General features: G+C 45.2%; 1 protein-coding gene across 1 annotated transcript in view; it reads right to left on the reverse strand.

Annotated features, from left to right (window-relative positions):
• Crtc3 (CREB regulated transcription coactivator 3) overlaps window positions 1–15,180 on the reverse strand; it is a 104,449-nt gene that overhangs the window by 16,106 nt on the left and 73,163 nt on the right. Inside the window, exons 7-9 of the mRNA XM_051206529.1 lie at window positions 9,125–9,160; window positions 5,156–5,241; window positions 3,742–3,791 (exon numbers count right to left, since the gene is read on the reverse strand). Coding sequence (XP_051062486.1) covers window positions 3,742–3,791; window positions 5,156–5,241; window positions 9,125–9,160 — 172 coding nt within the window. The remainder of the gene's footprint in view (window positions 1–3,741; window positions 3,792–5,155; window positions 5,242–9,124; window positions 9,161–15,180) is intronic.

A 15,180-nucleotide genomic window follows, 5' to 3' on the forward strand; every position in this document is an offset into this window, starting at 1 on the left:
TGAGTTATCATACTGGAGCGTGCAATGCCGTGGGAACGGAGGAGTGGGGGTGGATGCTGGAGAAATCTGTGGCAGGGCCCAAGAACAGTTCCTGACTTCTGACATGGGACTGCTAGACTTGATGCTAGACTGGGGTAAGGGCAAGAAGATGGGTAAGAACATAAATCCTATCTTAGATACTTAGCTTTGGCTACACAGGATGACATGCAGATGGGATGTCCCTCACTGAGGGGAAGCCCTGGAGGTGGCGACTCACAGGCTGGGAGGACAGTTACACTGAGATAGTGTGGCTGGCTGGAGAGAGGGCTCAGGAGTAAAGAGCACTGGTTGCCCAGAAAATCCAAGTTTGCCAGCATCCACATGGTGACTCAGAACCATCTGAAACTCCAGTTCTAGAGGATACGATGCTCTCTTTTGGCCTACAACACATGGCATACACATAGTACACAGACATACATACAGGCAAAAATGCATGAACACATAAAACTCTGTGTGTGTGTGTGTGTGTGTGTGTGTGTGTGAGAGAGAGAGAGAGAGAGAGAGAGAGAGAGAGAGAGAGAGAGAGAGAGAGAGAGAGAATATTCTGGAAGTCAGAGGGCACAACAGGTGATGGAGAAGAGGTTGGGAAGAAGGAAGCCGAGTGTGTTTTCCTTAACACCCTCTTCTCTCTGTAAAAGGAATAGGGCCAGTCTAACCGCAGGAGCTGAGGAGAATCTGGCAATAGATGGGGACATGTGGATGAGTGAGGAAGAAAGTCTGTAGGAAATGTCATGAAAACCGTATCTTTCAGATGGCTGGATGTGTGGAACTGGCTATAAAGCCAAAGTTTGAGCACTAGAAAACAAAAATTAAGACAATGGAGTAGCTCACTGTAAGAACATGGGCTTCCTGTGTCAGCAGACAGAGCAATGGCCAGGTGGGCTGAGGTCACAGTGATGTGACCAGTGTGAGCCTTGGTCCCAACTCTGTAGTTGGGAAATGCAAGTGGTCACTTCATGAATGTTGCTCCCATCACTCCAGTCCCCACTAGATCTGGTATAAAGCGAGCAATGTTCCTCCTGGTTCAGATCTCTCTGGAGAATCAAGTCTAGGTGTGATCCAACTACAAGGCCTCCTTATGCTCATCGGAGTCTTCGTACATGCTGTTCTCTCTGCCTGGGTCCCTCACATCCTTTCTTCTGGCTGGATTCTGTCATGGCTACTCTATCAGATGGCTTTTGTCACCATCGATCAATGTCTATCTCCCTGCTGTGTTCCTCCGAGTTACCTGCTTTTTCGTATGTTTCTCTAGGAACACTAGCTCTTTACAAGCAGGTACTGACCTGTTCTGTTTATTGTTGGATCTGGTGCATAAAATTAGGAATCAATAACAATCTGCATGAACAGAACACTGATGGAATGCTATCTTTAACATAAAAGCAAGAAGGCCACTTCCTTTACCTAGCAGATACTAGTTCCAGAGCTCTCCAGAGTTAAGATTGCAGCCCTACTTCTACAGTGTAAGGCAGTGGAACCTGCAGTGTTGATTTGTCTGAGATGTAAAGCCCAGACATGCTTTTAATTAATTAATAAGGTGTGTGTGTATACGTGTGTGTGTGTGTGTGTGTGTGTGTGTGTGTGTGTGTGTGTGTGTACATGCACAAAGGCTAGAAGAGGAATCTGGGTGTCCTGCATTAAGTCATTCTCTGCTTGTTTCCTTGACACACCACACCCTCTTACCGAACCTGGAACCTGGCTGGTGGTCAGCAAGCCCCAGCGAGCCTTATGTTTCTGCCCACACTAGATTTACAGATGCATGCTCAGCTTCTTACAAGGCTACTAGGGATTTGAACTTGGGTCTTTATGCTTGTACAGAAAGCTCTCTTACCCTTAGAGTCATCTCTTTAGTCCTCCCTCTTCCATTTTTTTTAAACACAGGGTATTAATTGTCCCAGGCTGGTCTCAAACTTGCTACGTAGCAGAGGATGACTTTACACTTCAGATCCTTCTGCACTCACATCTGGATTGCAGGATTGCAGATGAATGCTGGGATGGGTCCTTGGCTTTGTGCATGCTGGGCAAGCACCCTGCTAACTGAGCTACAATCTTAGCCCCCGACTTTTTGGTTCTTAAATCTTGGCCCTGTCTGTAGCAAGGTCCTGCATCTCTGGATGGGCTGGTCTTCTTTGTCCTGCCATATCCCTAGCAGGCTTTCTGTTGTTCTTCTCAGCACCATGGGCTGTATTTAACTGACCACAAAAGCTGTGGCACTCAGTGCCCTAATGCACTGCTGTGCCATCATGATTTTGTGACATACTACTTAATGGCCAGAAGCTAATTTAATTCACCCAAAGACCCTTTAAAATGGACATTTGTGTCAAGCAAGATCATGCAAAGGTCTCATTTTCCAATCACATTGCTCTGGTCTGAGGAAGACTTGCTGTTCCTGAGCTGGCTTTGTCCCATGCAGCTTTCTCAGTGCTCTCGCAGGGCACTGTCCAGCCCAGGGCCCTCCCCATGAAGACCCACACAGATCATTCAGCTGCTTCTAAGGCAATGGGTAGCTGTAGTTCCCTTAGCAGTGGCGGAATCACTCCTCAATGGAGTCATCTATACCAGCCTCCTTTAGAGTGTCAATACCTAGGCTTCACAACCCCTCTACCCCTTAATCTCCCTTACTCTCATCTTCCTCACAAACTTTAGAACTGTTCATACTACAAAGATTTTTAAACTATATGTGTTTTAATAATCTATCTAAAATATTTTAGGAAGTAAATCTGTATGTCATAAAATCTATTTATTAAGCTGGGTGTATGGGCACACACCTTTAATCTCAGCAGGTACAGGCCGATTTCTGTGAGTTCAAGGCTGGCCTAGTCTACATAGTGAGTTCTAGGCCATCCAGGGTTACATAATGAGCCTCTTACCTCCAAACAAGCAAACAACAAAATTCCCCCCCAAAAAAACCACCAAATAATAAACATTAATTAATGAATAGCGCACAGACTCATCTGAAATCAAAAATCTTCCTGTATCTTACTATTCATCTTTTCAAGACAGGGTTTCTCTGTGGCTCTGTAGATCAGGCTGGCCTTGAATTCACCCTGATCATCCTTTTTAAACATAGCAAAATACACATACTATATAAATTCACTGATTTAACTGTTTTTGCAATGTGCAGATCAGAAGCACTAAGTACATTCTTGGAACTTCTAAAATCAACTTCTATGTAGCCAATCAAGTTAACTGATAGTTTCCTTCCCTGTCAACTGATACCCTCGGCCTGCCACAGGCCCCAGTGGACACATGCATGCTTCTGTTTCTATCAGGTAGGTTCCGTGTGTGCCCAGAGTCAACTGGGCTATTCTTTTGTTTGTTTGTTTGTTTGTTTTGTTTTGTTTTTTGAGACAGGGTTTCTCAGTATTGCTTTGGAGCCTGTCCTGGAACTTGCTCTGTAGATCAGGCTGGCCTGGAACTCACAGAGATCTGCCTGCCTCTGCCTCCCAAGTGCTGGGATTAAAGGTGTGAGTCACCAATGCCGGCTAACTGGGCTGTTCTTAAACACATTTATAGTGGTTTTTATTGGCTTTGGGCAGCTATATAATGGAACTCAAATACATGAATTATGAGTATAAAAGAGAACAGCTATTTTTATGCAAATGCAGTTGACTTGGGTTTATATAGAGCAAGTTCCATTTTTCAGTTCTGTGACAAAGCAGAGAAGACTTTCATAAAAATTTCAGCACAAGGGACAAGACTTACTTGCTGCCCCCAACATCACAGGATCGAGGGCGTCCAGACAGAGACTGGATCTGGGAAGAGACAAAGAAAGCTAGGCTTATTCAAAGCACAGCCAAATTCAAGTGTTTGAAAAGGGGGCTCTGAGCACCCTAGTTAGAGTGACAGACAGAACAGGCCAAAATCATCTTCACAGAGCACCCATGTAAGTTTGGGGAGTTTTAAATGTCTTAACTTTCCAGTCAAAAGAGAAGTATAACATTAACATATTTTCTTGATTCCTTATTAATTTGTCTTCTAGTTAAATGGTTATTTCCTTCAAAGAGTCAAATGTTTTAAACATTCAGATTTTAAATATTTCTTTTTCAATTGGTAAGACAGAAAAAGAAGAAAATAAAAAAGCAAAACAGAGAGGGAATGAGTATCAAGGGAAAAGGTCAATCTAAGATGTAAATTGGTAGGGGACAGGGATGGATACCAACCACACAGCCACAGGACCAAGGAAGACTAGTTCATCTCTCCAGAGAGAGCAGCTCCGGGCATTCTGAGGGAGTGCCTGCCTGCATACCCATTTTCTGTCTTCTACAATTAGGTCTCTAAAGCCACCTTTCACAGCCAAGAGGATGGAGAGCTGTTTAAATACATGGATTTTAAATCTTGGTTCATTTAGGCCCCGTATGTATGTATGTATGTATGTATGTATGTATGTATGTATGTATGTATGTATGTGTGTGTGTGTGTGTGTGTATAAACCTTTCAAGATCACTCCAGTGCTAGCAGACTTTGGTAGACTTGATGGAAGAAAAGGAGCAGGACCAATACGTCTCTGATAGATGAGGACAGTTAGGCCCAGAGACCAAACAACCAACTACATCTGAGCATCACTAAGGGTTGGAAGGAGGGACTTTTCTCTCAAAACAGCTGCTCTACAGAAAGAGAGGCCAAGCTGAGCTGGGGGCCTCCCTCTCCTCAGTGGGCGAAGTTTGTTCAGTGAAGTGGACGCCAGCAGTAGGACTTTTGATACTGACATTCGGAACTCAGAGAAATCATAGTAAACAGATGACTCATCACCTGCTGCTTCACCAGAGCCCGGGTCAAAGGCCTGATTTTAGAAAGGACCATCTGGCACGATAGCCGTTCTCAACAGGAACTGGAGAGCAGCCCCAAAGCAGAGATGTCTGCCCTTTTGTGCCAGTTCTCCAAGCTCCTGACAGGGTAATGTTCGTGTAAGGTTCACACACAAGCAAGGAAGCCACAAGATCACTGTGCTAATTCACCACCACGATCATGATTTTGCTTGGAACAGCATCCATCCCCTGCTGTCTTCCCTGTCTCGGTGTCCAGCCAAATCCTCTCTTCCCTTTTCCCTAGTTCTGGTTTCCGCCTCTGCAGGGCAGCCAGCCAGGGTGATGACTGCAGCTGAGGACTGCTCACACACCTCCTTGGTCTCCCACAGTTGTTTAGGCAGCGGCTTCGGAACATTTAGCAGACTCTCTTCTTTCAACAGACCGGGGAAAGACGGTACTAAAAGGAAGATGAAGCACATTCACTCAACTAAAATTAGAAGGCAGCCACCCCACTTTTGGCCAAATAAATTATCTTAGTTTACAACTGCTGGGGTGGAGTTGGGGGTTGCAAACCTGTAATCCCAGTACTCAGGAGGCAGAGGCAGAAGGATCTCTGTAATTGAGGTCAGCCTGGTCTACACAGGAAGTTCCAGGACAGCTAGGGCTGCACAGAAAGACCCTGGCTCAAAAGAAAAGAAAAAAGACGGGTCATGGTAACACACGCCTTTAACCCCAGTATTCAGGAGGCAGAGGCAGGCAGAGCTCTGTGTCCAAGGCCAGCCTGGTCCCTGATCTATAGAGTGAGTTGCAGGACAGCCAGGATTACTCAGAAAAACCTTGTCTTGAAACAAACAAAAAAGAAAGAAAAGAAAAAAAATTTTTAAAAATGGTTCTTAGCATTTAGAACCATTTAAAACCTGCTGTGCAGCTGAGGCTTACCTCAGACTTGCAGCCATCCTCCTGCCTTTGTCTCTCATGTGGTGGAGTTATAGGCATGTGCTACCCTGCCTAGTGAACACAATTTCTTTAGCAAATATTCATTTTTTAAACATACTCCTTTTTTCTTTAATTATTGTATTATTTTGTCTATATGGATGTGTATTTTGCCTATATGTGTCTGTGAATGCCAGTGCCCATTGAGGCTAGAAGAGGGCATCAGAAATAGTGACAGATGGTTGTGAGCCACCCTGTGGGAGCTAGGAATCGAACCCAGGTCTTCTGGCAGTGCTATTAATCACTGAGCCATCTCAAATATGTATTGACAGTCTCCTGGGAAATCTATAAACTAGCCAGGGGATGAAGGCAACACACTTATGATGGTCAATGAAACGGAAGGAAGCCCAGGAGAACACTACACCCTTGCTTCAGAGCGGAGCAGAGCTCCCTTCAGAGACAAAGCAAAGGGCATTCGGTGAGTAATAAGTAAAAGGCTCAGAGAACAAATGGTGGCTACCACCAGCCAGAGTGTTCCTTTTATTTGGACTATGGGCTAGATAAAGGAGAGCAATAGGAAGTAAAACGTGGAAGTCTAAGACCAGGTCAGGGTCCTGCAGCATGGGGGAAAAAAGATAAGGAAAAGCACACACACTAATCAAGAAAAGATGAAATGAAGACAGAAACAACAAATGAAGAGCAGGGTTGGGGAGACAGCTTGGTGGACAGAACACTTGCCCTGGAAGAGTGACGACCAGAGTTTAGATCCCCAGAACCCATGTAAAAGCCAGACAGGCATGGCAGCTGCCTATAATCCCCAGAGCACCAGGGGCAGAGACAGGGTCTCCTTGCTTTCTGAGCAAGCTGAGGAACTAGATTAGCTAAAATCAGAAAGTGCTGGATCCCGCACTTTCTCCTACCCCAGTAAATAAAATGGAGAGTAATCAAGGAAAAAACCCACCTCTGGGCTTTCACGTGAATGCTCATGTATGTGCAAGTGCCTCCCAAGGTGTCCACATACACGAACACGGGTGTACACACACACACACACACACACACACACACACACACACACACACACACACGGAGTTAGGAACAATGTATGGAAATCACAGTGGCAGTGAAGCTACTTGGTGAAGTGCTGGGACTGGAAATAAAGGACTGATAACCCACAAGGACTGCAGCTGGTGGGGTTCTAATGGGTTTTTAATGTAATAGAACAGTCTGGCTCTACTTGAAGGGACTGTCTTTGGCTATCTTGAGTTAACTCTCCCAGCCATAGCAATCAAAGTGAGAAAGTCGGCCGAGCCACAAACCAAGCGAAGGCTTTTTGTTCTCAGACACAGGCCAGGGGTCAAAGGCGACCTCTGAGGGACTGTGTGATATAATGTCAGGAAGACTATTCAACAGCAGACCTGGAGACTGCTCAGAGTGAGGGATGCTGCAGTGCTCTGGGGACGGCGTAGCTCCACTGTGACTGTTTTGCCTGTCCTGCCCTTGGCCCACACAAGATGAGTAATAGATCCCAGGAAGTCACTGAAAACTGAGATCAAAGCTAGGCACGCTGGCACAAGTCTGGAATCCCAGCATGTAGGAAGTAGAAGCAGAAGGAGCAGGAGGATCAGGGGTTCAATGCCAGCATGGGCTACATGATACCATATTCAAAGGACAAACAAATAGGAGCCAAAATTTCAAAATAAACTCAGAGAAAAGGATTTAAATTGAATACCTTTGTTTCTTTCCTTTCCTTTCCTTTTCTTTCTTTCTTTCTTTTTTTTTTTCAAGTTAATAAAACTTAGGAAATAATTACAGCTGTGGGCTCCCAGAATTAATTGCCAGTGGCTAGCACAGCACGATGCAGTGATCATCAACCCTCCAGCAGCAGTGCAACAGAAGCCATTTCTGGAGACAACGGGACTTCAGCAGGGTGCCTCGGTGCCTCTCAGTCCTGATGTTCAAACCACTCACTCTTTACTTTGTTTCCCTCTGTGTATTGCTAAGGCCTTGAAAAGCCCTACGTTCCCTCACTGAATCACCCTAGATGGATTACTCTCTTCTGAAGAGTGTATTCTGTCTATGCTCTTGCTGGCTCTCTTTTCTATTCATGGTTATAAATGCTGTAGGGATATAAGCCCCACAAGGCTCTTAGACTGTTCTGCTTCTGTGGTGCTTAACAGACAGTGCCTGGGACGTGCAGACCTACAGGACTCTCCACAGTGGGGAGACAGGAGCAATGGGCTTTGAGGGCCTTATGGTTCAAGACAAGAGGGAGAACAGGATAGCAATAGGCCCTGAAGGTTCTGCAGGAGGCCAAGCAAGGCAGCTTAAGAGCTGGGACACAGGACCGGGACTGGAACAGCTTCCTTCGAGGAATTGAGTGTTTGTAATTTCTTTCCATGGACAGCTTTATTGGGAATTCTTCACAAGATTAACTGTGGATGGCCCTGAAGCCATGTCTTCATTTCTGCCCTGAATGATCAGATGGGTCTGCTTCAAGTGTTTATGATTTTATTTAACACCTGAAATGGAGGTGCAGGGTGGTATCAGGGGGCTCTGCCGCTTAATGCAAGTGATCCTTCTCATCATGCTCTGTACAGCCCTGGTCTCTGTGACACAAACTGGCTACTCAGCTAATTCTGATTATGAAAATTACATCTCAGCTTATAAAACTCTAACAGTGCCACCTATTAAATGACTGAATGAACAGAGTAGGACCCCAACTATTGATATCTTTCAGTTTCATTTCAGCAGATCTCTAGCATGATTTTAACTGGCTTTTATGAACTCAGTGTCTTCTGCAAAATGCATAATTCTACCTTATAATAAATTTGTATCTTTTTTTTTTTTTACACAGGATCTCATGTATCCCAGGCAAGTCTCAAGCTCATTGTGAGACCAAGGCTACACCTATCCCTGAGCTTCTGGTCCTCCTGCCTCCATCTCCCAGGTGGAGGATTTAAGGAATATGCAATATGCCTGGTTTATATGTTGCTGGAGACTGAACTCTGGGTTGCATGCATGCATGCCGAGCAGTGTAGCATCTGAAGTATAGTCTTAGTGCTAACTTGCATGTTCCTTGCACTGTTATTTAAATCTATCAATTAGTCACAGTGACTTTCTAAATGGGCTGAGGCAGTGTTGAGAGAAGGCAGTGGAAAACTATTTAAGTACTTGATTAATTCACATTTTCATGTGGTTACAACTCTTGCTTCCTTGCACAACCTTGTGACTGTGGTGCTGAGGGGACTTGGGTAACAAGGGACCATTGTAGTCTAGTCACACATTTCCTCTCTCATGGCTTTGATCATGTCTAGCTAATTTTCTTAGAGCAACTCAGATAAGTCATCTAGGCAACAGTTGTCAGCCTTCACATAAATATGATTGTCAATCCCAACGCCTGCTCATACCTTCCCCATGGCCATCGTTTTCTCCATCACAGAAACCTGGTAGAAAAGAGAGAGGGGGGGGGGAAACAAACACTTTTATATGTGGGGTTCTCATTTACTCATGCATTAGAATGACTTTCTGATGTGAAATATAACTTTTGAAAAGTCTAATGCAGTTTTAACAAAGCTTAATCTTAGCTTTCACACTACAAACAGATGCAGTTATTCCAAGTCTAGAGCTGGTGTCCAAGTGTTTTTCCTTTAAAAGTATCTTAGTCTTAAATGTCCTTGCTGACTCTGTCTCAAGAGAACAGTGGATGGCAGCCTGAGAACCTGTCTTCAAAATACAAAACAAAACAGTTTGTTCTGTCACACTTCCAAATAAGTCATCCCAGGGAGGGTAGGTAACTTGGAGTCCCTGTCACTGTTCTGACACTTCCATGGGTGGAAGTTCCATGATGGGCACTGGCATACTCTGGATTCTTATACAAGTTGTTTTAAAAAGTACGTATCTGGAGTCTAAGCCAAGGCAAGGGCATATGTGATAACTATTCAAAGAGTGTAATCAATCCTGACTGAATGAAGAACACCTAGCCTATGAATATACCGCACATGACTGACTAAAACTAAAAAGCTTCATCCCCAACATGGACTAGCTAAGCATTCTCCTCAGTGTAATCAATTACACCAATGAGTGCTCATCATATACTTGGGATAAAATTTGAAGTCCAAGCCTTTAAATACATCTCAGCTTAGGTAAGTTTCTAGATGAAACGGTTAAACTATAAATTAACCCAACTAGTCTATAAAACTTAAACACCTACTAATCATTCATTCAACAGGTACTTGCTCAGTTCCTTCAGTGTGTGTTAGAGGATGGGGGCAGGTGATGCAGGGCAGACAGGAAGAGGCAGAGCTATGGAGTCTTAGGGGCACAAGGACATTAAGCATTTCCAAGGGTGTCAAGAGCTCCTTAATTAAGCATACTCATAAAATGCAGGCTTTCTCCCAGGTCCCAGAAAACAGAATCTAAGTTAGTGATTGAAAACAGTTTTAGTGCACCTACATCCTACAGTACTTTTTTTTTTTTCTTTTTGGTCTTTTAAAACAAGGTTATTCTGGCTGCCCTGGAACCTCTCTGTAGACCAGGTTGGCCTCGAACTCACAAAGTTCTGCCTGCCTCTGCTGGGATTAAAGGTGTGTACCACTACTGCCAGGCCACTAGGGTAAATTTGTTAAGAAGAGGATTCTTAGACCCAACCTTTAAAGATGTTGATGCAGAAGGTGTGTGAATTACATGTCACTCACCACTCACTCGACAGCACTCCACAGGAGAGTGCTTGCCTACTATGCTGAGGCCATGCATTTGAGCGCAGCACCACCAAGCAAGCACAGTCAAAAGTAGAAAAAAGGAAACTGGCCAAGCTGCACAGAGCTGGACGGAGTGGCTGCTTCTTCAGTCTGTGACTTAGCACTCTAGGGAAAGACTGTGTGGACAGGAGGACATCAGAAAATGCAGTGCAGAGGGACAAAGGCAAAGCTCCAGGGTCAGCGCTGACAGGAGGAGGGGACAAAAGCTTCTTATTCAAATTGTGGCTTTTTGAGAAAGGGCAGGGAACCTGACCACTCTGATCACCAAAATGTGAGTATCCTATTAAAAAACGACAAATGACATTTTATGAAATGGTCTGTTATGGTACATTGAAGAAGACACCCTAAGTTTAATTACTAAAGCTGACCAGTCCCTACAACATGAAGAGCTACCCAGGAGTCACCGTGTGAGTCTCAGGGGTGAGCAGATTCCCTGTGTGGTATCCTGCTAGTTCCAGCCTCATCCCTAGACTGGCACAGAAGGCAGGTTTCACCCCTAGTTAGGCAGTAAGGAGCAGGGAGGGAGGTAACACTTGCCTCGTGCCAGGCACCTCACAGTGATCTCATGTAATCATTGGAGCAACTGTACAAGGCATGAATGAGCTCACACTGCCAGTTCCGGGACTAGGACTCTGGGCACGATACCTTCAGAAAGTCCATGTCCCCAGCCAATGTGCTGTGCCTGGAGCTGAAATTCAGGCAAGTGGAAGTAAGGATAAAGGTCTGCCTCGGTGAAAACAAGAGGAGTAAGAAGTAAGGAAAAGGGAAGGAGAAGAGGAAGACACACAGCGCTGCAGGGAATGGTGAGGTCTGGCTATGCACAAGCCGGGAGGAATGAGAGACTTGCCTGGTGGAAGGAGTCTGCTAGCCTTCCGGATGAGGTGGAGTACAGAGGCTTGGGTTAGTAATAAATCTCAACATGAGATGCTTTAAGACAGCTTCAAGGCCAGGGCACCAGACAGAAAACCAATGGGCTGGACAAGAAGCCGTAAAGTAGGGTACTTGGCAGTGAAGAGCAAAAATACAAGGCACACTACAGGGAGAGCAAGAGCACAGCTTGTCTAGTGTGGGGTGAAGGGTACGGGAGTAAGAGATTAAATATCATTCTCAAGTGTTCCGCTTAAGTGACAGCCATGCCTGACAAATGTATTCGAAATTAACATGCCATAAAATAGCTAAATCCAGATCTCTACTGCTAGTACTACTATTGCTACTACATACCAACGTGCACACACAAACTACCAAAGGGTATGACTATAACATAAGGGGCACAAACAAAAAGCAGGGAATTATGACTAGGAATCTAGTAAAAGAGGAAATTAATTCACTACAGCCCCACAGGGGGACAGGACAGCAAGGACCAAGGTCACATCTGTGTTGCAGGAAACCTGCAGCCTTGGAGCTCCAGAGGTTGATCTAACTGGGAACATCTGAGACCATGTTCTTTTTATGTGCTCCCCTCATGTCTGGCAAGTCTACAGAATGCCTCACAGTCTTCGTGTGAGGTAGGAATACAAGGTGTAGCTGTTGTAGCCACAGTGACTCCTAAGAGAAGTTTCTAGAATTTTAGCTTTCCCATCTGGGCCTTCCTGCCACCCTGATGACACTTTTGTTTTAGTTTTGCTTTATATTTTATTTTCTTCTCTCTCCCTCCCCTTCTCTCTTGCTAATATGAACCGTGATGTGTGTGCATGTGGAGGTCAGAAGACACCCTTAGGTGTTGGTCCTCAGCTGCCACTTTCTTTGGGTCAGGGTCTCCTCTCTTCTGCTGCTTCATACTCTAGGCTATCTGGCCCAGGAACTTCTGGGGGTTCTGCTGCCTGCGCTTCCCACAGAAGTACTCAGACTACAGGTGCACACTACATGTAGTTTTACGTGGATTCTGGGGATCCAATATAGGTTCTCAGGTTTGCATGGCAAGTATTTCACCAGCTGAGGTGACTCTTTGTATCACCAGCAGGCTTAGCTCTCTTATGGTTACTTGACTTTAAACCGCCTGTTGAAGGGTCATTGAGATACAGATCACATCTCTACCCCTCAGAGGAGACTTAAGGGACTACAGTCCTCAGAGATGGTGGTTTGTAGTTACAGTCTTCACTCTCTGCCCTTAGCTCCTAGCCTGCTCCCTGAAGAACAAGGGCTACTTTAGCTCTTTATACACACTACTATGAAGGAGAACAGTTTGGAGATAGATACACCAGGCTGTGGAACAGGGCAAGTGTCGCAGAGAGCCACTGTGCTGATCCATCCACATGAATATATGAAATGGGAATTAAACTGCACATGCTACCAGGGAAATGGGTAATTAAACAAGATAATTTATTGAAGAACCCCATTTGGTTGTATAAAAGTTTACCTCTGTCACTTACAACTTTGTATCATTTATGTCTAACTGTCATATAACCCAATAACCATTATGGAAAGTATCAACCATGTAGGCTAACAGCTTTGCTTCCTGGGGGATACAAACTGAGCTGGCAAATGGATCATATACTTGATAGCTTGTGTAGCTAGACTATAAGTGGGCACTCCCTCATCATCTGCTTCCAGTAACAACAACAACCACGATGACCGGCTTCTATCACTATGTACTGCAAAGATTCCCAGGAAGGGGCCATTGTTACTGTCCCTACTACTGAATCTAGGTCTGGGCTTTGGTCATATTTTCCCATCACTTTGAAACTCTTTACTTTATTTGGTGGGTCCTATAAAAAGAAATACTTTTTTTTTTTTTTTTTTTTTTTTTTTTGTGAAGCTAGTTGTTATTTTTAAAGTCCAAAAGGAAAGAAAATGAAAAACTTTAATGAATTACAGGGGGAAAATACATAAAACCCTTTAAAATAGCTCCCACCAACAAATATAATTCTCCAGAAATAATTCCCATCCTTGGAGACTTGAATAATATTTTAAACACACTGGCTTTCCCATGTAAACACATCCATATTTGGATGTGTTTCTGAGTTCTGTGATACTTGAAGGCGACTGCAGAAGCAGGCACAGTGCAGACATCCATGCTGGGCAGTGGCCCACCTTCTCTAGTTGGCCGATACTGTGGGCCCACGATTTCCAACACTGAACCCAGGAGCCCTGTCCAGGACTTGCTCCTCCCTCTCCCTTCCTCACGGTCAGTGTCTGACTTGCTCCGCCTCTCGTCCTCAGCCTCACACCTGCTGACAGCTCTTACTTCTTCCTCAGAGACCATGTTACTCTTAGAATAAATATTCAATCTCATTTCTTCAGTTACTCACTTTCTCTTTACATGGGAGCTCAAATGCTCCTTAAATTACCAATGGGTCCCTTGTCCTGTCTAGGCCTTTAGTCCCTTCTGGAAAAAGGGTAATCTCAGCACAGAGGGCAACACCAAGGCAGGGACCCAGGGCTGCAGGGAAGAACATGCGAGGCTGGCTGGCGCCCAGCCAGGGTGACAGATACCTTGCTGTGTGCACAGGCACCCCACTGGTTAGTCTCTGCTTCTTAAGGCTTTGTTTATACACACCCATCTCTACCTACCCTGAAGCCAACTCCTGTAACTTCCCACATACCCCACTTCTCTAAGCACTGTTCAGTGACCCATATCCAATTCCAACTTCCCTGCCAACTTCACTCTCATATTCCCATGTGTGGAAATACAGCACATTGTCCCTGAACAATTCCAAAGCTCTCAGGCTTTACAAAGCTTCATTTCAGCAAACGAAATGCACCAAGGGGACAAATATAGTAACAATTACTACCAAATCCCATCCTTACTGCAAGCAAGGAAATAAGACCATGACTGGCTCTCCTAGGAAGGAACAGACTTTTAGGCTTTAAATAAACCAGTACTGTAAAGAAAACCGGAAGAGTTAGTATCTAGGCCAGTCCTTACATTCAAAGTCAATCTGTATATGGAACAGACGAGTCAAGCCTGTGTTCTTTCTAGATTAGAAGGCCCAGACAGACATGCTTGGGAAGTATCCAAATGAAGCATCCTCACCTTGGGTGCAGGTTAGATGTGAGCACCTGGAGAGAGTTTTAGGGAGCGCTCAGTACTGTGTGACTTTTTTCACACTTCTCCAGCAGTAACTGTGTCTGTGTACCGAGCACTGTGTCAGGTGCTGGCTCAGACAAGACTTGTAAGAATAGAGCCTTCAAGAAATTCACCCTAAGCAGGGGAGAGAAGCATTCTACAGGAAGCAGCAGTGGTCACAGTGCCTGCATGTAGGAGCTTGGGACAGTGGAGGATACGGGCAGCTCGGGACCAGCAGAGGGGACGGTCACAAAAGGCTCAACAACAGTGCAGATACAGCTGAGGCTTTCACACCGAGGAAGTGGCGGCTGGGCAGGGGAGGAAGACATGGGGGCAGGATGAACAGCAGGAGGACGCAGTGAGTTCCCATGTCACTCCAGAAGGTCTTGAAGGGAAGTGTACTGATGGTTTTTGACAGAAGAGGTGGTTTGAGTCTGCCCTTTCTCAGTTCCAGGCCTTTCTCTGGCCCACAGGGAGAAAACCAATGTTCTGAGCAGAAGGGGAGACCAAAGAGCAAATGACAACAGGCACTCACCTTCCATTCTACTGCCCTTCCCTTCCTACAGAAAGCTCTTCTCCTCGGCTGCCCCTGGCCCTGGTCTTGTTTAACTCCCCCCCCCCCCCATAGCAACTGTCTGTGCCAGCTCTGCTAGCCCCTGGGAGGGTTTTTGCCTCATCCTGAGGTTCAACTGTACAAGGT

This window comes from Phodopus roborovskii, unplaced genomic scaffold (assembly GCF_943737965.1).
Source record: "Phodopus roborovskii unplaced genomic scaffold, PHOROB, whole genome shotgun sequence".
Classification (NCBI taxonomy): domain Eukaryota; kingdom Metazoa; phylum Chordata; class Mammalia; order Rodentia; family Cricetidae; genus Phodopus; species Phodopus roborovskii.